General features: G+C 39.5%; 1 protein-coding gene across 13 annotated transcripts in view; it reads left to right on the top strand.

Moving 5' to 3' along the window:
- The first annotated feature begins 7,865 nt into the window (after window positions 1–7,865).
- The window catches only part of PCLO (piccolo presynaptic cytomatrix protein), a 341,027-nt gene continuing 323,375 nt past the window's right edge, over window positions 7,866–25,517 (top strand). For all 13 annotated transcript variants that reach the window (XM_071552738.1, XM_071552733.1, XM_071552734.1 and 10 more), the window contains exons 1-2: window positions 7,866–8,313; window positions 14,298–15,531. In XM_071552738.1, coding sequence (XP_071408839.1) covers window positions 8,072–8,313; window positions 14,298–15,531 — 1,476 coding nt within the window. In that variant the 5' untranslated portion in view covers window positions 7,866–8,071. The remainder of the gene's footprint in view (window positions 8,314–14,297; window positions 15,532–25,517) is intronic.

Here is a 25,517-nt window from a genome sequence, read left to right as displayed (position 1 = left end):
CTTGCAGTCCAAGTCGGTCCCCAGGAAGAAAAGGTCTGTAGTGTGTCCTGAAGCAGCTGTGACCCTCCTCTCTCTCTCTCTCTCTGAAGTTCAGGGGGCCCAGAGATGGAGGGGGGAAGGCAAGGAGCAGAGGCAGAAAAAAACTCTCACCAGCTTAGCAAACAGTGGCTCTTTTCCTGTACCTGCCCAAAACTGAAAGTCAAGCCAGTACACAGGAGAAAAACCTCTCCCACCCCCAGGTGTTGGGGTCCTGTTTCTCCCCTTCACCCCACCATTCAGTTGGAATCTGAAGTCATCAGCCACTCTTTTGTCCTCAGTCCTGGCACTTCAATGCCAAAACGTTTGTGTTGGTAGGGTGAGAAAAATTCTCTGAAGGACTCCTCCCAACACCACCTTCCTTTGTTTGCACCTTTAACAATGAGCTAGTAGCTATTTCTAGTGTCAATAGCATAAAGCCTCTAAGCATATATCTGAAGAGAAAGGTAAACTTGCTTAGTCCTGAATAGATATACTTTATGGGATAAAGACTGTTGTTTACCTGAAATGAGCAATATTCAGGGCCCATTCTAAGGACTGTAGATCAGAGAAAAACTTTTTTTTTTTTCTCTTTAGTTCCATCACAGAGAGAGTTGGTAGCTCATGGCAGAAAACCTAGATACTGTGTATTTAGCATGGTCTACAACATGTCATTCAATACATGGCAAGCAATGGGCAGTACCCACTGGAACTGTGTGTTCTGCATTCCTGTCACCATTTTACATGTGAGCTACAAAAGAAGGACTCAAGTGCTTAACTTTAATCTCTTACCCTTGGAAATGATGGAGTTGGCCAATATTTACTTATATATGATACTTAAAGTGAAGAAGATTTCATCTTGAGAATCTTAAGTAAGATCCGTGCAATACTAGAGTTATTTTTGATAGTCCTAATGAATATTAGTATCCATTCCCCTCTTGCCTCATCCTCCCACCCCCCAATTAATTTAGGAGGAAAAATTATATAAAATTATGTTTAAAGTGGAAGCCTGCCCTCTGTGGCACAGGCAGGAACTGAACATATAATCTAAATATATACTTCATTAGCGAGACTTTCCTCTGTTTAGGCTATGAAGTTTTCCTGAAATTTAGGCTATGTTTTTCCTACTGTGTTCTCCACATGAAAGAGATGTCTAGTAGGGGAATTAGAACTTTCAACACTCTTGTTTTACCAATTACAATCCTAAGAGAAAGATCCTGAGAGTCCCTCTGTTATCCTCACTGGTGCAAACTCAATTGAATAAACTGAAGAGTTACATTATTCTAATGGGATTTATCAAATTTGATGCTAATGATAGCTCAGATCTTTCTCAAGGTTCTCCCTAATTGACTGGGTTTGCTCTTGAATTGTAATAATCCCACGGGTGACTATTTCATCATATAAACAAATAAAAATTGAAGTCATTGTGATGATGTCCATACTACTTTTAGTTGAACTCAACCATTGCAAGTGGATAAACTTGTATTAGAGAAAGCAACTGAAGAACAACAGAACAAAACTACAATATTACTGTTGTTGTAGGTTGTTTAGGGTACAGCCTTTGAGATTAATGACTATTTTGTCCTATTTGTCAGTTTAAAATGCAAGTCACCATTTGTAATAGAAACACTGATTGCAAATAAGCATAAGATTTTTAGCATTGTGACTAATCTATACTTTGGTGGTCCATATTGTAACCATATCAGCATTACGGTGCTGTAGGCAGTTGCCAAACATTGTTTTGTTTAAGTAAGGAAATCTGGTTATGAGATTGCTAGGAGAACTTAGGTATCTGTGCACTGGCTACTCAGTAGGGTAAAGTGCATGTACTAATCCTGTTTCACTTAGACTGATGATAATGAGGCTAAAATACCTGCAGAGGCTATTCAAAAGTGATTATTCGTAAATAGGATGCTGTAACATTATTGTTACTCTATTAGAGTGTGTGGTATTCTGAAACCGCAGACATTCAGGAACTTTAGAATACTGCAAATGATTATGTCAAGGATGTTTAATCCTACCTGGGAGTTTTTATGCTATATTCACTTTGGGGGTGTGTACATGTTTTTTTTCACTAAAGTAGGTGGGGTTTTGCAAGATTTTTGGAATAGATTAGCTCTTTATTCCAATGTTTTCTCAACCAGTACAAAGTGATGAAATAGAAAATTCTATGTAGAGAGAGCAGAGCTATATGTATTTGAATTCAATAGCAATACAAAATGCTTTGCAAGGCACCTTGTTATCATGCTGTACTGGTTATTTTGTTGACGATTAAGTCAGGTGAGGCTGGAGAGTCATCAAGATCTTGAAGAATGTTTGCTTTGCAGTATTTATCAAATTTTGCTTGGTCTGTAGAAAAAGCCAAGTTTTGATACAGAATTAGTACTTGTGGGAGAAAAAGCCTTACTGGAAAGAGCTATCATTAAGAGGCATTGCTCAATCTTTATAGCAGATGGACTGAACTGTTGGATGCATCTAAACCATGTCTTTTAAACTCAAAGTACCTTCCACAGTCTCTGTATCTCTAAAATTGGGCAGATAAATATGATAGGGGCACTGCAACTTTCAGTTAGGTATTTGTGCAAGTTAGAATATAAAATTACTAATGCATAAATTTTTATAAATGCATTTATGCAAACTCTAGCTCCTCTTTACCTTACTTTGTGGTACAGATTGGTACAGTCTTTGTTAATTGTTAATGATTAACATGCCTTCTTCCTTCTTCACTTTTATTTGGGCATGATGCCAGGCATATTATTAAGATATAAAAGTTTTCCTTTCTCTCCCTTTTTGCCAGCTCATGCCAAGGTATTACCGACCTCTTATTCCTTTCTTCTGATGATCTCAGCATTATATCTCCAAATTCTATGCACTAAATGGCTTTTTCTCAAATAAAAGTTAAAGAGCACATCTATAGTAAGTAGTCTACTGATGAGAAGATTGGATGTCTTCAGTGTTATTAATCAGTATATTAACTTCAACATTCATTTCAGTGCTGCAGATAACACTTAACTGAGATTCCTTTGCCCCAGATCAGATTCAGCACTGGCAAAAGATGAACTAGCATCCTTGTGTTGCTTCTGCATACTCAACTCTGACTTGGTGTGGCTCCTTTGGAGATCTGAAGCATCTGGTTTGCATACCAAACTGGTTGGGCCCAGATGAAAGGACTGCATTACTGATATAGCACAGTTTTTAGTCTGAATCAAGTTACATCCTTTGAATATATTGTGACTTTAACAGGATAAAAAATGTCATTCATGGACTCAGTGTAAAATATATAAGTGTTTGTGGATTGTGCCAATCTATTTTGGATACAACAAAAATTCTACAAAAACAATGAGTGGCTCCTCAAAAGGTAGTTGGATTTGCCTCTTCACAAGATTATCCTTTTTATGTTACCTAGTGTCAAAGGGAAGGTAACATGTTTCTGTATCTCTGACTCTAAATTTATAGAAACAGTTCTAATTTGCATGTGCTTTTTAAAAGACTGTTTTATCTCTGAAAAGGTATTAATCATATTTTTCAGTGCTAGAGATTAAGCAATCTTTTCTAATAGGGGTTTTTATCCTGACACCACCAAGCTGTTTCTTGCAAGTTAGATGTTAAGACTTTTGAGAAATAGGCTGATTCATTTGATAACTCTTCTTCCCTCACTACAACACAATACTGTGGTTCATTAGTTTGTGAGTTTTATCAGTAACACCACAATGAGAGAGAATGTGTCCCTTTTGGATAGACTGTGAAGTATATATAGAGAAAGATGTGGAAATGACAGGATGTAGGGAAAACAGGTCTACAGTGGGACTTCTGGAACAGACAACTATTGATTTCATGCTGTTTCATAAGAAAAAGGTAAATGTCACAGAACTGTGAAAAGAGACAGTTCCTACAAAATCCCTAAGATATTTGAAATCATAATAATTTTTAAAGTGACATCCCTGGATTCAGTGAAGCCAAAGGTCTTTGTCATCCTTCATCTCCATTTGGGCTCAACTTACCTTCTTAGGCATTATATCTTTCCTCCTATCTTGTGTCTCAGGCCATGTTAACAGTGAAACAGTAACACTGTATATAGTTTTGAACTGTAAGTGCTAGCAGAATAGGTTTAATTGCTTTATTGAGTGAATTTATTGTGTTTTGATCTCACTCGTTTTGTCTGCATCTATATCAGAAGTGCTATTTGATTTTAAATATATGACAACTTCTAGGTCTGACTGAAAAACTCTAGTTACTTATTTGGCTTTGAATAAAGAAACTTTTTTGTTTGTTTAGACAAATTTCACTTGGAAACTTAAACTTTTAGACTATCCAGCTGAAGGACAGGTATATGACCCTTCACAGAACATTTAAATGTTGTGTATATATAGAAGTATTATGAATGCTCACATTAGTATTTACCAGAAAACCAAATGCTTTCACTGATTAAATCCCTCTTTCCCCATCTTTGTTTTGCACTTGCCTTCTTCCAATGCAGTGGCACTTTGCACATTTTTTCATAACTAAGTACATGTTGTTCACTTGTGTATTAGCCTCCCTACGTAACTGACATTTGGGGTTTTTTCCTCACATGCCAAGTGAATCCACCCTTGTCCAGGTGTGACTGTGTTGTGTTTTGCCTCTTTCACAGGCTTTTCTGATGTCTTTATCTAGAACACTATGTGAAGAGGTGGCCACTTACACTCATGTCATGGTACTTCACTTAAAGAGTTTTCCCTCTGTGCTTTACTTTATCAAGTTCTCTGTCAAGCTGTTCTTTTGATGTGTAACTTACAGTCACTTGAGAGAAAAGTAGGAAGCTACAAACTTCTACTAGTTTCATCATTTACTGTGAACCAGTACGGGAAAAATTATCTCTGATTGCTACAATACATGAGTACTATAAATATTTGCATGGCATCCTTATGTAGGTAATTTTGGGAGCTCATCTGCATACAGCTGTGTCTGAAGAAGAGCTGTAATGGTACTAAAGAAAGAGACAAGCAAAAGCACCAAATGTTGTCACATTCTTGTAGCTAAACCAACTGATCTTTGCAAACATCTAGTTGTTTAACACACACATTGGAATGTGCAAAATAAGGAAGGATTTGGTAAAAAATTGGACCAAATCAATTAGGCAGGAAAACTAGTGGCAGAGGCATTTTGTGGCTTTTTACCATGGCTTTTATAGATTGGGTTTGTCCTCTAGTCTCCCAGGTCCCTAAGCCAAGAGTACATAGGAGTGAAAACAGGAGCTGTAGTAGAGTAAGACAAAACTAGAGAGTACTTAAACCAGTTCAATGGCAGAAGCTTATGGAACTAGATGGGGTAGATCAAAGGGTGCTGAAGGAACTGCCTGATGCTGTTGCAAAGTCACTCTGACATCTTCAAAAGTTCATTGGGAAAGTTCCCTAATGACAAGAAAAAAAAAAGCAAGCACTTGCAAATGTCTTCAAAAGGAGATCCACAAGAGAACTACCAGGCAGTTGGGCTAATGTGGCTAGTATCCTTTCTGGGAAGTTACAGAGCAAGCCGTCCTGGAAGCAGACAAAGGACAGGAAGGTTATTAAAACAGAGAGCATGTGTTTAACCCCAGGTAAATTACTCCATCAGGCTTTCAGCACGATCAACTATAATATCCTTATACTCAAATTAGTACAATTTGTACAGTGGATGAAAAATTGACTGAATCATCAGGTTCAAATAGGTTGTGGTTAGTTGTTTCACATCCAACTGGTGGCATGTTACTATTTGTATATTTCTGACTAATGATACGCAACGTCTCTACTAATGATGTGGGCAAAGGTATGGAACATACCCTCAGCAAGTCTGTGCATGATGGCAGCTTCGAGAACAGTAGATGCACTGAATGGCAGGGCTGCTACTTACAGGGCACCTGACAGGTGGAAAGATGGGCAAGAAGGAACCTCATGAATTTGAATAATGGCAAGTGCAGAGTCCTGTATCTGGGAAGGAGTAATTCCCTGCACCAGGATAGGCTGCCTCTAAAGAAGCTTGGCAGAAAAAGTCCAGGTGGAACATACAACCTGATCTCTTTCTACGATCAGGTGACCCACCTGGTGGAGGGGAAGGCTGTGGCTGTGGTCTATCTGGACTTCAGCAAGGCCTTTGATACTGTCTCCCATAAAATACTCCTGAAAAAGCTGGTAGCCCATGGCCTGGACTAGTGTACCCTCTCCTGGATTAAGAGCTGGCTGGAGGGTCGGGCCCAGAGAGTGCTGGTGAACGGAGCTGCATCCAGCTGGCGGCCAGTCACCAGTGGTGTTCCCCAGGGGTCTGTATTGGGTCCAGTCCTGTTGAACATCTTTATTGATGATTTAGATGAGGGGATTGAGTCCATCATCAGCAAATTTGCTGACGACACCAAGCTGGGAGGGAGTGTCGATCTGCTGGAAGGCAGGAGGGCTCTGCAGAGGGATCTGGATAGACTTGAGAGATGGGCTGATTCCAATGGGATGAAGTTCAACAAGGCCAAGTGCCGGGTCCTGCACTTTGGCCACAACAACCCCCTGCAGCACTACAGGCTGGGGACAGAGTGGCTGGAGAGCAGCCAGGCAGAAAGGGACCTTGGAGTACTAATTGACAGGAAGCTCAACATGAGTCAACAGTGTGCCCAAGAAGTGTGGCCAAGAAGGCCAATGGGATCCTGTCCTGTATCAAAAATAGCGTGACCAGCAGGACCAGGGAAGTGATCCTTCCCCTGTACTCTGCGTTGGTGAGGCCACACCTTGAGTACTGTGTTCAGTTCTGGGCCCCTCAGTTCAGAAAGGATATTGAGGTGCTGGAGCGGGTCCAGAGAAGAGCAACAAGGCTGTTGAAGGGACTGGAGCACAAGCCCTATGGGGAGAGGCTGAGGGAGCTGGGGTTGTTTAGCCTGGAGAAGAGGAGGCTCAGAGGTGACCTCATCACTGTCTATAACTACCTGAAGGGAAGTTATAGCCAGGTGGGGGCTGGTCTCTTCTCCCAGGCACTCAGCAATAGAACAAGGGGGTATGGGCTTAAGCTCTGCCAGGGGAAATTTAAGTTGGATATCAGAAAAACATTTTTTACAGAGAGAGTAATCAGGCATTGGAATGGGCTGCCCGGAGAGGTGGTGGATTCACCATCCCTAGAGATTTTTAAACACAGATTGGACGTGGCGCTGGGTGCCATGATCTAGTAAATGAACTAGAGTTGGACCAAGGGTTGGACTCGATGATCTTGGAGGTCTTTTCCAACCCAATCGATTCTATGATTCTATGATTCTATGATTTCAGCAGTAGACTGTTGTGATGAAGAATGCCAATGGCAAACTGACCTCTGCTACCTCAATTGTAACCAGCAGGTTAGAGAAGGTGCTTTTCCTCAATACATTCAGCAACTGTGAAATTGCACGAGGAGCACAGTGTCCAGTTTGGGGCTCACTGGTCCTGGAATGACACTGGCATGATGGACTCAGTCATCACTGGAGTGGCCCAACACTGGGGCAGGGACCCAGAAGGGCTGTGAAATCTCCATCCATAGGGAGGCTCCAAACCCAGGGCCCGGAGCCACCCGGCCTCGTTGGCTCTGCCCTGAGCGGCTTGCTAGGAGGGGTGTGGTCCAGGTGTGTCTTCTCACTTCGTGCTTTGGGCGAGCGGGCGATCAAAGCCTGGAGGAGTCTCTCTCGCCTTGTGCGCAGAGGGAAGGGGATTGCGGGGAAGAACCGGCGGGCAGCGGGTCCCCTCCGGATCTCCCTGCGGGGACGCTGCGGGCTCCGGGGCGGCAGCGGCGGCGCCTTTAAACACCGTGCGGCGGGGCGGACCCGGGCCGTGGAGGGGCCGCCCGCCCGGAGCATGCGCTGCGCGGGGCGGCGGAACGGGCGGGCGGCACCGCCGCACTCCCCCGCCAGCCGCGGCGGCAGCCACTGAGCCCGGCCCCGGCCCCGGCCACGGCCACGGCGCTGCCGGCGCCGAGCGGGGCCGTGGTGGCGGCGGCCGCGGCGCGCTGAGCGCCCGCCGGGCAGCACCCTGCGAGCCGCCCGCCAGCGCCGTGTGCGCCCGAGGGGAGAGGCGGAGAGCGCGGAGCCGCGGCAGCCATGGGCAACGAGGCGAGCCTGGAAGGAGGCGAAGGGCTGGGCGCCTTCCCCGAAGGGGCGGCGGCGGCCGGGGATGGCGGCGGCCCCGGAGCTCCCTTGCAGCGCCTGGTCCCGGCCGGGGTGGAGGCAGACCTGAGCCAGCTGAGCGAGGAGGAGAGGAGGCAGATCGCCGCTGTCATGTCAAGGGCGCAGGGGCTGCCCAGAGGGAACCTCGCCGGCGCGGAGCCGCCTTCCATGCAAAGGCATGCACGGAAAATCTCCCTTCTCTCGCTCCTCCCTTCCCCCTTCTCCGTCTCCTCGCGGTGGGGCGGGGGGCGAGTCGCAATACGAGCCGGGCCCGCCGCACAGAGAGCCGGCGTTCCATCTTGCTGGCGGAGGGAGGGAATGGGGCGGCTGCAGGGGCGCGGGCACCAGCACGGAGCCCGCACTCTCCGGCTCTTCCCACTCCGGTGCTCTCTGGTAAGAGCGGCGGTCCTCGGTTCGGGGACTGCGCTCTCTGTCCTCCCCTCCCTTCGCACCCATCCGGAGCACCGGCAGTTCTGTGCCTGGGGCGCGGAGAGATGTGCAGACGCCTTTCTGGTTTTCTGTGTGCAGGTGTGTGCTTTACGGGGCTGGATGCCCCACAGCTCCGGTCGTAGCCAGGGAAGCTCTCCCCAGGGCGGGTGGGTTCTGCAAGAGTCTGTGTCTGGAGAGACATTCTTTTGTTGGATCTTCCAAAGCTTTTGGGCATAATGCATTTGCTGGCCATTACTCTGCCAATTCGGAACCTCTGCAACTATCATTTGGCTTCATTAAATAGTCATGGATTGAGGTCTGTTTCAGTCTATTTTTTCACCCTTATTTTTCCTCGCCTTTTTTTTTAACCCCTTTTTTTTGTTGAAAGGGAGAGAGGCCATATAATAGATTAAATTGATTGCCACGGGTTTCAGTGTTCTGGGTAGGGATGGCTTTACCTCGTTGTGCCTCTGCGAAGGCTGGGGTGATTTCCTTCCCCGTTCTTTGCCTGGCCCGCAGTGAATTCACTGCCCGACGTGCAACAAGCCCGCTCCCCGCCCGGTCCGGGGCCGGTTCTCCAGGTGCCAGTGGCGGCCCAAACCCCTGTTCCGGGTATTACCGCTGTCCGCGGTGCTGAACCCCCGACCGACTCGTCCCGTGCCGCTGTCCGCGGTACTGAACCTTCTCCAGCCCCAGCCCGTCACACAGGGCCGACGCCTCTGTTGCTCTCCGGCTCCGGGGCTGGGTGTGTTTGTCTGGAAGGAGGATGCTGGAAGGATCCTCCTCGACCGCCTGTTTCACGGTATATTGACCTCACCCCACATAAATGCATATTGAGTTTATATAATATCAGGTTTATATAAGTGAATTCTAGAAGAAAGCAGGCAAGGAGGGTGGGGACTAAATTCATTCTTGGGCAAACTACTGGAGTCACTGGGATTATACCTGAGATGACGGTGTCCATTTTTTAAACCTGGAAGTCAAATCTTCCTATTTCATGTCTTGTATAATTACTAATCAGGCATTACAACCGTGTGTAAAATACAATTTTTCATTAAGCTCAGGACTCTGTCCAGCTTCTGCAGATGTTAATGAGAAAAAACCCCCACAAATATTCTTTAGTTCTATGAAACCAAGCTCAAAATTCCCTTTTGTACAACAGTATATGAGAAAAAAATGCAAGTGCTTTAAAACTTTATTTTTTTTCATGTTAATGTTCCAGTAAAAAGTAATTTAAATGTTCCTGGAAGATTTTAGAATAGGCTAAACTCATTGAAGTGTGGATATCTCTGTGCTGATAAATGTCTGCTTTCATACAAATATATTTATGATATCAGAAACTACTTTGATCTTGTTAGCATACCATACTTTCAGTCTCTGTTTAAAGTAAAGACACTCTAAATTTGTGAATTACAACCTTTTACCTTATAGTCAAAATTGACATTTTGAAGCTATAGCAGTTCCCATCATAGTATCTTTGTTCCTGTCACACTGTAATGAAGTTACTACTTGTGTCTGCTCTTGGTTTGTGGCTTTACTTGCTCTTCTTGCACACCTCACTTGCTATTGAGATCTCCCAAGAATGTTAGGAATAATTATCAAGAACCTGATCCAAACCCTAAAACCCTAAAAGTAAGACTCTTCAAAGGATTAAGCGTCACTCTCTTGCAGACTAAAACTGGAACTAGCCTGCTGAGACTCAGATTTCTTTCCTTCAGGCTTTTTGTTTTAATGTGGCCAAAGAAATCAGATGTGGAAAATGTGTCTTAACTGATGCTCTACAATTGTTCCCAACACCTTTTCCTCTAGCCTGATTATGCCAGTCCAAATGTTAAGTGACTGAAATAGTGATCAAAATAGGAATTCTGACTTTCAGTTCATATAGCTTTGCATTATGACAGTGTCCTTAGTGCAGTGACTGTTAGCTTTTTCCATGTTGCTAATTGCATTTTTCCTTTGTGATTTTCATTTTAACATTAGAGACTAATAATTATTTCCTATTCTAAATGCTTTAATTCCTGCTTCCAAAGTAACCTAAGTCTTAAGGTGTATAAATTCCTCATGATTGATAGTATCCTGAAGTAACAATTTTTGCAACAGGCTTTTTAATAGTAAGTAATGTATGTACCAGGTTACATAGTTGCATCTTTACCACCTTAAAATAAATGCTGTACCTTCTAGAACTTCTGTAGGCTTTGAGCTTTTAAGTCTTATGAATATTAATATAAGCATTTAGATCTAGATCACCTAAAGTGAACTGCCTCATTCATTTTTTTTTTCCCTAACATTTTATCCTCTAGGTTCTGGTCAGATGTTTAGGATGTATGGAAATCTTTCTATCCTATTTCAATTAGTAGTCTTCAGAAAATTCACAGTTAGGAAATGTACCTGAAACATACACAGTCAACTTGTAAGCAAGTTCCAGTTGTTCGGGCTTCATCAAATGACTCTGTAACTGTGTCAGTGTCCACTTGCCGAGGAATTGTTCCATATCTAAAGGGATTAGATGACCAGCTGAGTATATGACCATCTACTGCAGCTGGTTGAGTTTTGTTTTTTTCTTTTTCCCCCCAGTTCATTTAGTTGGTCACAAGAGACATTGACAAAAAAAGTTGCTGCATTCTGATAGGAAATGCTAAGAACTCTTGTTGACTGTTGTCACACTTCTAAAGTATGTCTATGTTGTACTTTCCAGGAGAAATATATATTTTTTTAATATCATCACTCTACTGACTTAGAAAACAAAAGTTTGCCACTGGGGTATGTGTAAGTTTGTATATGCCTGTAGATAGGAAAAGATCTACTTATCTTGGAGTTGCGTAATTATTGTGTTTCTCTTTAAAACTATTTATACTGATAAATTGGGGAAAGACATGCCTTTTTAATAGGTTTTTATAGTTATAGAGTTCAAGAACTAGACCAACAATCTTTTTGTTAAATCTCCTCTTACTCCAAAGTAAGCTTTGATTTGGCTGTAATATGTAAATGAGTAGAGGTGAGTTCCATGGATCATGGCCAAAGTGAGGAGAAACACAGCAGCACAAAGAAAAGCATTATGTGAGGGAGAACTAAATTATTTTGCTTATGGGGTCTGGTTTGAAGACTTTAAAAATATTGTGGGTTTTTCATTATTCAGAAGGTTTGATAATTCTTGTCAAATAAATACGATTTGTTTTGAGGATTCTGATTCTTCAGTTCAATTAAAAGTTTTCAATGACAGTCTGTAGCTGATTGTAAAATAGCTGTAGAAAAGAAGGCTTCAACTCCCAGGTACCTCAAACTAAATGAAGCAAGTCCTGGCTTTTGACAGAAGTAACATTTCTCAAGAAGCTTGTCTTTCAAGCCTTTTTCTTCTATTAGTTAGCCACGCTCTGTCTCCATTGCTTAGTAACATTGTTGTGTGCAAACGCAAGACAAGTCTGATATTCAGAATACACCAGCAACCTTGCAGAATCATCTGGATTTATTTCCTGCATTCATAGGTCTGATCTCATTTCAGGTACTGATATCTGATCAGGTGGAAATTTATGGAGCACATTATTTTGATAAAAATAAAAGCTGGATAACTCTCTTCCCCTAGGGATCCACAACCACTTTTTCTTGCTAACAACCAAGTGAAATTTCTAAAATCAGTTTCTGAGTGGAGTGTGTATACGTGTGTGTTTGTTTTGTTTTGTTTGGTTGTTTTGGTTGTTTTTTGGTTTTGTTTTGCCTTTTCTTTCCATCTTCACAGTGTAAGGTTTGGACATGGTACCCTGTTTACTGACCTAAATTTCAATCATACCACTGATCTTTTTTGGGGATTTTTTCCCCCTTAGTCCCTTTTACCATTGTTGAATGAAACTATCCAACAGATTGAACACTTGCAAACACAAGTGCTGGAAGTGTACCAGACTGCTGCTGATAGACTAGTGGAAGTGAGGTCATGTGGTAAGAAGTACCTCCTCAGATAAACCTGGAGTGCTTATATAAATAACAAGAAACAGAACTTCAGGTAGACCTACCTAGTTGCCTATGAGAGTATAAAATTGCTCTTTTAACAGGCAAAAATACCAAATATTTGAAAGAAATAGGTTATTATTGTTTTTTTCTGAACTATCCTCTTTATGAGTAATCAGTTCATCAATGTACACTGATGCCAAAGGAAAAAACATCTACTCACTTCAATGGGTTGCACATTAAAGTTGTAAACTTCAAAGTATTATTGCCAAAAATTTTACAAGAACAGGAAAGGGTAAATTCAGTTACTGAAGGCTGGAAATAGTTTGTCCTTAACAAGTATTTCATGTGGAAGTTTTCAATTAACAAAAACCTCAGATACATGTGTATGAGAAATCCCGTGTTGTAAGAATTACAGGCATAGAAATGTCTACCACTTAGTTTTGTCCTTTTGTATTGCCATTGCTAGGAATGTAATGGAAACTCTAAATATAAATCAGAAAAAATAGTAAACTCATGAAGACCTTGAGAATGCAAAATACATTTTTCAATGTGGCTGCTATTTATAATTCTGCAGACTTCTGACAAAACAGTTAAAGAAAATTATGCATTTTAAAATTTATTTATTTATTGGTTGAGGAATACAGTTAAATGAAATAAGTGATTGTTTACTCTATTAATGAATGCCCTAGAAGAAATTTCATGTCTGGAAAAACAAGATCACAGTTGACTGGTTCTCTCAAAGTGAAAACTGAAAATTTTATGTTTTCAATACTTCTGTGACACTGAAGACAACACTGTATCTTCCAGCAGAAACTTAGTGATAGCACTGAATAAAATATTTTATTACATCCCTGAGCATTAGTAGTGAATACAATATAATTTCACCCAGCTGCACCCAAGTGTAGCAACAAGTAGAATACTGTGATACATATGAACACATGATCTTGATTTTAGTTCCTACATTCTTATTTTTATTTTGTCCTGTATGAACATACAGCAAAATAATATTGTAAGGATTTTTCCCAATTCTCTAATGTAATGTGAGATTTTCCTTTTTAATGCTGGTCAGTGTGAATGGTTGGGAGGATTCTGAGAGGAAGTTGTACAGGAGCTCTATTTGCAAAGAAAAAAAAAGCCTCAGGGCTAATTCTGTGAATTGTCATCTAATGGGAAATTCTGATTTGTGAGGGTGTGGGTGACAAAAAATACTTTACAAAGACACATGTACTGCTTAACATACATGGATTTTAAGAGTTTAAGTCCTTTCTGCATACTAAATTGTAAATATATTCCAATTTTATAGTAGCCGCCAGAATACAAGTACATAATCTATTGTGCATTGTTTTTCCTCTAGAGCTGTGCTTTGATCTGGTAATTTTCTGACACCTCAGTTCATTTTAAGTTTCTCTGTCTTCCTGTTTGTATCCCAAGGGACAGGGTGGACAGTGAGTAATTTGGATATAGGTATAAGAGGAAGTTGTAGCTTTGAGTCCTTCAGATTTCTGAAGTAAATTTACCTGGTTGATTGTTGTTGTTGTATTTGATTATTTTCTAAATAATAAATCAATCTATGACTGAATACTTGTATAAGCTTTTAAGAAACAATTATTATTATTTAAATACTTTTGTCATGCACCTTGTTATAAGCCTTGGTCTTGCAAACTCTTAAAACATTTGAAAAACTTCACAGTGTTACCAGAGCACTTCCAGGGTCACTGATACATCTTATTTTATCTCATTTTTCTAGAATTCTGCCTTATGTTAATTTTATTGTGTTTTTTGTCTGCAGACATCCTGATCTTGATACAAGCCACCATCCCAGACAACCAGGTAAGCCTCCAGATCCAGGACCACCAGGTTTAAGTAAAAGCAGAACAGTAGATGTGCTGAAGACAGAACAACGGGCACCTGGACGGAGCCCTTCTACTCTTAGTCTACGTGAATCAAAGTCCAGGACTGATTTTAAAGAAGATCAGAAGCCAAGTATGATGCCCAGTTTTCTCTCAGAAGCCAATCCACTGAGTGCAGTCACATCAGTTGTGAACAAATTCAATCCTTTTGATCTAATATCAGATTCAGATGCAGCCCATGAAGAGGCCAGTAAGAAACAAAAAGTTACGCCAAAAGAGCAAGGCAAACCTGAGGAGCAGAAGGGCCCTGCAAAACGTCCAACTCAGCCACAGTCTCCAAAGCCAGCTGTTCAACAACAAGGACCTGTCAGACCTACCCCCCAGCAAACTGAGTCTTCCAAACCAGTGCCTCAGCAGCAGCCTGGGGAACCAAAGCAAGCTCAGAAACCAGCAGATGCTAAGCAAGAACAAGGGAAACAATTGCCCCAGCCGCGAGGACCACAAAAATCTCAGCCACAACAGTCAGAACCAACGAAGCCTGTTCAACAACATACTTCTGCAAAACCTTCATCGGGCCCAACAAAACCCTCCCCACAGCAACCAGACAGTGCTAGAACAGCATCCCAAGTACCACCTCCCACAAAACCATCATCACAGCAGCCAGGACCTGTAAAACAACCTTCTCAACAGCCGGCACGGCAAGGAGGTCCTGCAAAGCCATCCCAGCAAGCAGGGCTTCCAAAACAGCCTGCTCAGCAACCTGGACCTGAAAAGCCATCTGCTCAGCAAACAGGACCTGCAAAACAGCCACCGCAGCCTGGATCTGGGAAGCCACCTCCACAGCAAACAGGTGCTGTAAAACAAGTGCCACCACAGGCAGGGCCTACAAAACCACCTTCTCAGACTGCAGTGGCCACAAAGCCCCCAGCACAACAACCAGGACCTACAAAACCACCTGGCCAGCAGCCAGGGCTGGACAAACCTCCACAGCAAAAGCCAGCTGGTGCAAGCCAAACCCCTGAGTCCGTCCCAAAGAAAACCTTTTGCCCCCTTTGCACAACCACTGAGCTGCTGCTGCACACTCCAGAAAAGGCCAACTACAATACGTGCACCCAGTGTCACACTGTAGTCTGCAGCCTGTGTGGATTCAATCCTAACCCTCATATCACAGAGGTGAGCAGTTTTTAAACTAAAGTTCCCTACCAGAGCAAAATGTTGTTTCCTTTCATTATTCTGAAACATCAGAGGTGTTACAATATATCATTGTGATAATGAGTTCATTGAAAAAATTCATGGTGTTTTGGATAGCTGCTTATTAGTAAAATGGGGTGAAATTGAAGGAAAAAGAAAAGAATAAGGGAATGGTTCTTTGTTTGTACAGATTTAGAAGTGTGTTTGCATTTCTTCATACAAAAGGAGGAGAAACCCCAATGTGACTTTTGTCTCATTTTGATTGATTTTAAGCACCTGCACTCTATGTTTATAATTTGGCTACAGTACTCACATGCTAATATATTTATAAATCAATAAAATTTGTGGCTAGAAGAACTAAGCAAAAACAAAAAAAAAAGAGAAAATCAGTCTTTATAGCCCCAGTGTATGATTTAGAAAAGGATGTAGGGTGGATTTCTTTACAGCTGTGTCAGTGTTCATTAGTTGAAAGCCTGAGTCATGAGTTTTGACTTGGGGATACTTGGATTATTTTGTTTGTGTGAGATGCTAAGAAAGAGATCTCTGTGAACTATTTCTGACCTAGGTCACTATTCTTACTGTTATTATATAACATAAAAATGGAATAGAAAGCAGTATTAGGACTTCAAATGAATTCATTGTAACTTGATGTTTGTGGTAGCTTGATTTATTACTTATACATACCCTTTACTTGCTCTGCACGGGAATAAGACTTCATGTGAACATCTGATTTCTTAATGCTTGCACAGCTCCTTAAATGTCTTGATACACTAATTTCAAATTTGAAATGCAATTTGGATTTGTTTTCAGTACCAACACTTTATGATTTTATAGAAATTCAAGTATAGCTGACCTGGCACCGAAGGCTAACTAATGATAAATAGGCAGAAGAGGTATTTGAAAAACTTATTTTTGTCTTGTTTTATTTTTATTTTAGCTATCTGAGATGCTCATAGGAAGAAGTACAAACTGCTAGTGTATTTTGAACCTGATAAATAGTATCTGTATGTTTAAAATTGAATCACAGAATTGCTGAGGCAGGAAAGGTCCTCTGGATATCATGCAGTCCAAACTTCTGCTCAAAGCAGTGTCACTAAAGCAGGTTTAGCCAGTTCTGAATAACTTCAAGGATGAGACTTGACAGCCTCTCTGGGTAACCTGTTTAGTTAGTACCAAAATGATTTAAGAACACTGCCAGCAGCTGGGTTTCTTTCCGGTGCATGTGTTCCTTTGTGGGTACCTGGTAACAAACAGCAGACTTTTTGCATCCAGCAAGTATATTATTTATTGATTTGTTTAAAAATTGCAAATTTAGGTCTGAAAGATTAATTGCAGTAACCACTGGTAGCAAATGGCTTGTTTTAGGAGGGTACTGTCTTGTTTGAGTTTAGGAAAGTAAGGATTGAGATAGCTGGCATTAAAGCCTGGACTGGAAAAGGAGTGACTTGAACAGCCACATGCAGAAATTTCAGAGCATTTGCAACTATCCAAGGGTCTACCTGAGCAAAGGTCATAAAGTGTGTCATTCTAGACTGCTTTGGGTAAAAAAAAGATATATTTATATATGACAGGCAAGAAATGTGATATGTTGATGTTAAAGTCAAAGAGGAACTCCTGTAATAAATTTTTGCCTTCAAGGTCTGGCAGAATGTTTTTAGACCAAAATTTCTTAAATTTATTTGTGAGTTCTGAGTTGTTCATTTCTGTAGTGTGCTCCTGGAGTGTCTTGAAGCCCCAAGTTCATCTTCCTTTAAAAGCTTCAGATTTCCAATGGAAATGGTCAACAACTTCGGTATGTTCAAATGGAATAAATTTTGAGGGAGATTTTATGTAAGATTTCCAAGTATTTGGAAATTCTGTGAATAACTACTAGTTTTTGAAGTGGGAACTCTAAAAGTGTGAAATTCAGGACTTTTAGACAATAAATACAGCTGCATTTAAGACTAACTGATTGCATACATATGTAAAAGCAGATTTGAATTTCATATTTCACATTAAAATAAACACAGGATATGCATTTATTTCATGATGAAATCATTTCAGTAAATGAAGGTATTGGACATCTAATTTATTCAGCTATTAGTTCCAATCTCCTGACTCCCACTCAGGCTTTTCTCATTTGCTCAGCTTTGCACCACCAGCTGTCTTGCTGAAACTTCATTGTGGGTGTCCTGCTCTAATCTGTGACAAAAATCACATTTGACTTTATTACTGAACATTGGTATCAAAGTTATAGAACCTGCTCTGTCACATACAAAATAATTGACTTATTTCAGTTGCCAAGGTTCCCATTTGAGTTATTATCAAACTTTCCTGCCAGTTTCTCTATTCTTCAGTATTTAGATTATTACCAAAAGTTTCTGATTCCTTCTTTAGAATAGTTTACACAGTCCTTCCTATCAGGAAAATCATGGTTTGACTTAGCTGTCAGTTTTCTTTATTATGGTGCAAGTTTTTATATTTTAATTCTCATATTTTGAGTTATCCTAAAGTATTATTGACCAAAAAATCTGTGTTATACCTTTGCACTTATTGACTTTGGTGTCACGCTTTGACTTTCCCTGCTGTTCTTTTTGCCAAATTTCATGATTTGGAATCCTGTGTTGTCCCTTGAACATGTTCTTTATAGCTACTGTTTTTATTGCTTATGTTAAACACATTATTGATTGGGAAGCAATAATTTCAAATTGGATGTGAGGATTGAAAGGTGTTTATTTGGAAAAGAATTTTTATGACTTTTGTTCTCTAAAATTTTGCCCTGTACAGCTGCTTGAATTACCTTCTTAAGATATTCTTCTTACAAATTTCTTATGAGGTAGCTTAGTCTCTAAAACTAATACAAGTGAGTCACTTTTCCAATATATATCTTTCTACATTTCTATATTCTGTATTTTTGGTGATTCTGGAAAGAATACAAACTGGCTTGGGAAGTAGATTGTGTGCATTCTAAAACCATTATAAAAAGTACAGATTTAAATTTTTATAAATTAATTCTATTAATCCAAACCTCTATTTTAAATGCAGTACTACATGCACTCTGTCTGTTTTAATTCATTAGAGAGAACTGTGTAACTAAGAGCAGAAAGGGATACCTGTATTGCCACAAGGTCAGACCCCTTGAACTATTTCTCTGAACCATCTGACATTGCAGTTCTCTAGGGGAAGAAGGGTAGTTGGTATCTTGGTTTTATACAGCAGTGTAGAAGAAAACACACCATACATAATGTGTTCAGTAACATATGTCTCTCTAATCTGTCTAGGTATTCACATCCACTCATCACCATGGCACATGACTGCCTAGCAACAGTTGCATAAAGCAATGGAAAAATTATATAAACAGGTTTAATGGTTGGTACTCTGTTCCATTTTCCTTTCATATACATCAGAACCTTGTAAAAGGTGTCTATTTTATTATGTGATAATTTATTTTTCTCATTTTTTTACCATTTTGTTTTTCCGAAACCGCTCCTATGAGCAACAGAAACCTTCCCCAAAAAAGTCAGCCCCCTGGAACATTTAAATAGGAGTTGGCTTCCTCAAGATGAGCAAAGAGAACTTGAGGAACTATCCATTTTGTTAAATGCTTATATATAGTTTTTGATACAGCTGGGTAAAAAGCATGGACTGCTGTAGTTAAATATAAAAAATTCGTGCATGCGCTCAATACTGGAGTAAATTTTCATTCCCTATGAACTAGTTATTGGAAGATATGAAGAACATACACTGAGCTAGCATTTAAAGTGTAATAATAAAATGATTACATTCTTTATGATGAGCATCTGTAAAGTTGAGGATCAAGTAGAGTGTTAGAGCTGTTAATATTGAAAACTTGGCTGTATGCGGGCTCTGCCTATGGGCCCACCTGTCGTGTATCTGTGAACGTGTGGATGCCTGTCTTCTAGGAAGTTTTTGAGGGGGGATTATTCTACATGAATTTTATATACATTAGTCTATATTTCTACAATTGTTTCAGTGTTCTTTTATGAGACCATTTAAAGTTAGTCTCATTTTATACTCAGATACTTACAGAAATTTGCACATTCAGATAAGGTGAATCTGAGTATATTGATGTAGGATTTGTTTACTTGCCAAAGGCTCTTCTGGATTGAGAAAAAGTGAATTCTTAAAACTATTTTACTGTTTCTAACTATTTTTTAAACAATGTGTATGTATCAAAGTTGACTTAATCCTAATGGAAAAAAAAGAGGAGGGATAAAAACCCCCAAACAGCCGACTGTCCCAGAGTGGAGTGTATAGTTTCTGATCAAATAGAAAATTTTACTGGATTTGCACATTTATTTTTCAATTCAACATGAAAGATATTTGTTTTAACTCAATCTGAAATATTTTCTTTTTTGTTGTTGTTTTTGTAATATTTTTGGGGACAGAGGATGCCTTTTTTAAAAAATTTTTTTGGCAGAACTAGAAATTTTCCATATCAATTGCTCTACATACTACAGCCCTGATTTTCATTGTTTTCATTCTACCTCCATTTTTATTTGCAATCATATTGCAGTGACATGTCACAAAATCTTAAGCTTTTGAATACCAGGAAAAATAGCTTTGAAACTGTATGCTTTATGTATATTTAGACTTGGGAAGGTTATTCAGGGTTATATGAGTAATGCAGAACAAACTTTTAAAAAAAAAAAAGAAGACCTGAATAAGATTATCAGCTCTTATAGTCCTATAAGTTTTATAGAAATGAGTTTAAAAAGCCCCAACAAAACCCAAGGCTTTTTTAACTTTCTAAAAATATTAATTTAGATATCAACTCTTAACTATGCTGAAGGAAAGCTAGATGTGTTCAAACTGATCAGAGAGGAGACTCAAACAAACCTTTTTTCAGTTGTCATTTAAAAATTATGAGTTTGAAATATTTCTGTGTAAAATATTTTCATTGCTACAAAGAGTACTTGGAGTGTTCCAGTTTTACTAACACTGCAATTTCTATGCAAATGGGGATTATTCACAATTTTTGTGATGAAATGAAGTTAGTATAGTTCCTATAGTTCTGCCCCTAGCCACAACTGCCACATAGGCATTTGGGAAAATTGTAAAGATCCTCAAATAGAAAGGTTATGGAAGTACAGGATATAGTTTCTCTCTGTGGAATATCCTTAAACAAACTCCCACATTGTTTCTGTCTTAGAAGAAGACTGTGTGCCTACATTTCTGCTCTACATTAAGGATTAGGTGTAGTAATAGCAGTGATGCCCTGTGTTGTTTTATTTTGTTTGCTTGGATTTTGTTTGTTTGTGTTTTTAAATTTTATTTTCCCTTTTATGAAAAGGGCAGAATATAGAAAAAGGCAAAACCCCTCTGCATGTAGAATAGTTTCTCAATATTTTAATTGGGCAATATTCTACAATATGTTGGAGTGTTTTCTCATTAGTCCAGAAAACTGTCCTGTCCAGTTTTTAACACGAGTAAATAATAAATTAATCTGCATAGCTAAAGATGTCAACTGCAGTCAGCCATCTGTGCCAGTATTGCTGTTGCTTGGCAACTGTAATTTACTACTATGTGAGGCCATGTGATGTGGAGATGCTGTTTGCTGGGTAGTCACCAGGCAGGCAGCGTGGCCCAGCCCTGCTCCGACCAGACAGCTTAATCCCTTCTGAGATCCCGGCAATATTCACTCAGATGCGCTCTGTGCAGCACCGATGAACTTTGTTAACCTTTTCCTTTCTACTCTCTTCATTTGCAGGGAAATTTTTTGTTAAAGATTTATGTGTTTCTGGTATATTTAATCTTGATGAAGTTAATGAAAGCAATAAGTATTTGTTGCAGTGCTGCATGATGCAGTGCACTGAGCCATCTTTAAAAGGCTTTTTCCTGTGCATGAGGCAGCTTAATCACAGCCTTGGCTATAAAGACTAACTTTTAGATATTCTGAGATACTGACATTCAAAAAAACAACAAGAAAAAGTCACAAGATTATGTTCACTATTTTTCTTTATGATTCTAATTATATAAGCTATAAAATAATAGTTCCCCAAACATTCATAGTTCATATGCAAACTGTAGCTATTAGTATTTTTAATTTAAGCAGAGTAGTGCAGTGTGTTATAAGGTTGTGATAACTACATAACACAATTAATCCAGTAGAGTTTAGTAGTTATAGAACAGCTAAGTAACATTTAAGAATAGGTTTTTTCATATGTCTATTTAAAAAGTTTGCTCCAACAATTGCTGAGCACCAAGCTACAGTGCTTGTAACCATTGCCGTGGTTTGTGGAATGGATACCTGGAGGCTGTGCTGCTGACTAGGACCTAGTGTCATGTTTGTGAGCATCTTGAGTCAGTGTTCCCTGATAAACTCATCTGATATCTGAAGGGAAGGTAAATATGTATTTTGTAGCAATGATCTATTTGGCACAAATGAGGATCAGTTGCATACTGTGTACAAAAATTAAATGTTTGTTTCTGTGTAATTGCTTTGAATGGCTGAGATGTTATTCATGGCATGGTAGTGTGGAAGGAAAACTTTGTCTCTAGGATTGCCCAGACTTGTTTAAAGATCTTTTTCTTTTCTATGTTGACATACTAATTTAGTTTGTGATAGTTGGGGTTTTTTTGGTTTTTTTTGTTTGTTTGTTTTGGGGTTTTTTTGTTTGTTTGTTGTTTTTTGTTGGTTTGTTTTTTGTTTTTGGTTTTTGGTTTTTGTTTTTTGCTTTTTTTATTCAGAACAGGATCTTATGGTCTAGTTTCTTGTTTCTTATAGTATTTTATCACCCGGCACAAAGCCACATAAAATTATGTTCTCAAGCTCATTATTTTTCATGTTTCTCCCATCAGCTTGGCAAAATCTATTAAGAGCCAATTCTGGATTCCTCACTACTCTCTGAAATTGTCAGGAACCAAATAAGCTGCTGTGTTTTCAGACTAGAAACTGATTTTGTTGATACAGCTTTGAAGCTGTGCAATGTCAGCAAAGTCCATTTACATATCTGTGGCATCATAAAGGCTTTATAAATCTTTACATTTCTGTAGTGATGTAAAGGGATGTTAACATTTTATGCATATATTTAAGAATCTTTTTATAGCACCAAATGACTGGTCTAAATAAGAATGAGACCCATTCCCTTAGACTGAGGCTCTGTTCTGCAAAAGGACTTAAAATGGCTTCTGAGAGCTACATTCATATTGCATGCCTGTAATTTTTATATGAAATGTGTTCAATCTGCAAGTCAAAATTTATTTCTCATGTACATCTGGAATCTTAGAATCAAGCTGGAATCTCTTCCTCCCCTAGATCATCTGTAGGAATAGAAATGGAGCATGCTAGTCAATGCACTCACTTTCTGACAGCTTCCCTATTGCCTTTCACGGGTCTGTGTAATTAGAACAAATCTGGACCCTTTTGAAGAAAGGAATAGGCACTGGATTGCTTTCAGTTGTGTTGGCTTTGTTTGGGATAGGGAGAAGAATGGAACTGTAGCTCGTGTCAACTATTAGCTTGCCTTTCTTTGTGCATTCATAATCTATGGAATGTGGTGTTATAATTTTCTTCAAAGTGATTCTCCATTGATGTTGTTGCTAAAACACTGAATAAATTCATTTGGTGCTCCCAGCTAGGAGAGTAAATGCTATGGCTAATGAATACATAAAATACATTTTAATTACTTGTTTGTTGTTATGGGGGCATATAGTTTCTACATCAGTTAGAAAGTGAAGCGTCAACTTTGTTTTTTCAGTAGCTGAAATCTGAACAAAAGTGCTGCATGAAATCGCTCAGATTTAGAGTCCCAGTCACAGCACTTAATGGCATGGGTCTTGGGATGAAGAAAATCACACAGATTTCTTCTAGAAATAAGATCCAGCTTCCACCCCTGTATATCAGTGTAAAAATATACAGCTTGTCTTCCTCAGCATCAAAGAATCTCCTTTACAAGTAAACAGGAGCTGCAAAAACTCATGAGTTGCTCTGGAAACTTTTGCCTTTTAATTCTAAGTAAAGATATGAGTAATGTGGGGAAAAAAACTAGAAAGTTGCAGAACTGCTGCCCAGGGACACCTTTTGGGCTAGAGAAATATTTGTATGTTAGGTATCTACAGCTGCAGGAAGTTTTACTTCATGTGAAATAATGTGTAAGAGCATCTGTATTTGGCCGCCCCTGTTAAAACTTATGGAAAATCTCTGTAATTGCAGTAGAATGAACAGGAGAGTGTTTGATAGAACTGTATCATGTAGCACACTTCATTTTGAACTCCTGCAGTTCCAATGACAGGACTATAGTTTGTGCAGTTTTGTATTTGTTTGAAGATGCTGTGTGTGAGCTATAATGACTTGAGGGTTTTGGCACTTAAGTCCTCCCACTAAAACTTATGTGAGGAATTTTATGTTTAAAGCACAAAAATACAGTGAAATGAAACTTCCTACATTTTCCATTTTGAAGTTCACCTGTAGTAGTAGCAAATTAATTTTTAGTTTTAAATATGTCAGTTTCATACCAAGGATGCACATGTGTATATATATATATTTTTTTTTTTAATAAATATAAGACAAAAATAGTCATTGAGTGTTAAGGTTTATTCTTCTGCACAAGATTGTATTGAAAGCTGTAGCATAGAATTAACTTTTGTTTATATTTCAGTTAGGTAGCAGAGTCAAACTAGACCACCTACATGTTGAAGACAAACTCAAATGCTTATAATTGAAATTAGAATCTGGATGCCTTAAACATAATGATCATTCCAACATTTAGTAGCCCCACTCAACCCTACAGCTACTTTGTTTGAGGGCTTGAAGGTGGTGTAGTGACGTAAATTTAGATTTCTTGGAAGCTGAGAGCAGGTAGGCATCTGTTACTGCCATGGTTTCACATCAACAAGAAGCAAGAGCAGTGGATCATGTTCAAAAGTGCATTGTCCAAATGTCTATAAAAGTTCTGTGGATGAGGGGAAAAGCCATTCCTTGCTTAGGTCCATTAGAAAGCTCCTCACAGGTTCCTGTTTTACTCCACTGTAGAAGGGAGCCCACATCCCTGATATAAGAAATCTTATTTACTCCACCACATCTGTGGCAGCCTGGTTTTTGATTACACTTAAATCCCCAAGAAAGCCCTTAAGAATTCATCTAGAAATTGTATTAGTATGTATCTAATTAAATTATATCACTATTATCTAAAATCAGGTGGGGGAACAGATCACAAATAAAACAAAATGGAAGTTAAGCCAAATGTAATCCTTGCTCAGGTTCTCTGTGCAGGTCTGAACTTAATTCCTTTCACAATTCAGAGCAGAACTTAAACACGTGCCAGTTTTGTTTCAGTTGTTTTCACTTTTTAACAGTCATTTGCTATATGGGTTGTTTAAACAATTATCTGATTTACTCACAATCTGAAAGAATTGCATAGGAAATGGAAGATAAAGCAGCCTTGTTATTAGTGGTAACTTGATTACCGTGAACTTACAGCTGGGGCCAAAATTTGTCATCTCTTTGTGAAGCTGTTAGTAATAGTGAGTTTATATTCCAAAGTGTCTATATATACCATGTTTATCAAAATAATTGAAATAACTGAATTTTAGGGAGGTGCATCCAACTGTTCTCTTTTAAATTCTGCTGCTGAAAAAATACAAGGCTGGCAAAGCACTCCAACATAATGGATTCATTGCCCAAGTCCATGACATCAGAACTCTTTCCTTCCAGTGAGCTCTGATACTATGCAGACAAAATCTTTGATTGCAAGTAGTACCTCCAGATTTGTCCCAAGGTGTATAGTAGAGATTCACAGAATCAGTTATTTTCTAAAAGACCTCTAAGATCATCAAGATCTGAGTGAGAAATAGCATCTAGAAATCTTCACCCTTAAGGGCAAAGAGACTTATATTCTACATTCTTCTAATTGTAGTTCCCTCTGTTGCAGTGGTGTGTGCAAATGCTGTAACTGCTACCCCCTGTGTTTCACACACAGACCAAATAATAGGAGAAGAGCTACAGGTGACCTGCCTAAATATCTACT

The sequence above is a fragment of the Pithys albifrons genome, chromosome 3 (assembly GCF_047495875.1).
Source record: "Pithys albifrons albifrons isolate INPA30051 chromosome 3, PitAlb_v1, whole genome shotgun sequence".
NCBI classification, from domain to species: Eukaryota; Metazoa; Chordata; class Aves; order Passeriformes; family Thamnophilidae; genus Pithys; species Pithys albifrons.
This window is presented reverse-complemented; position numbering and strand designations above follow the sequence as displayed.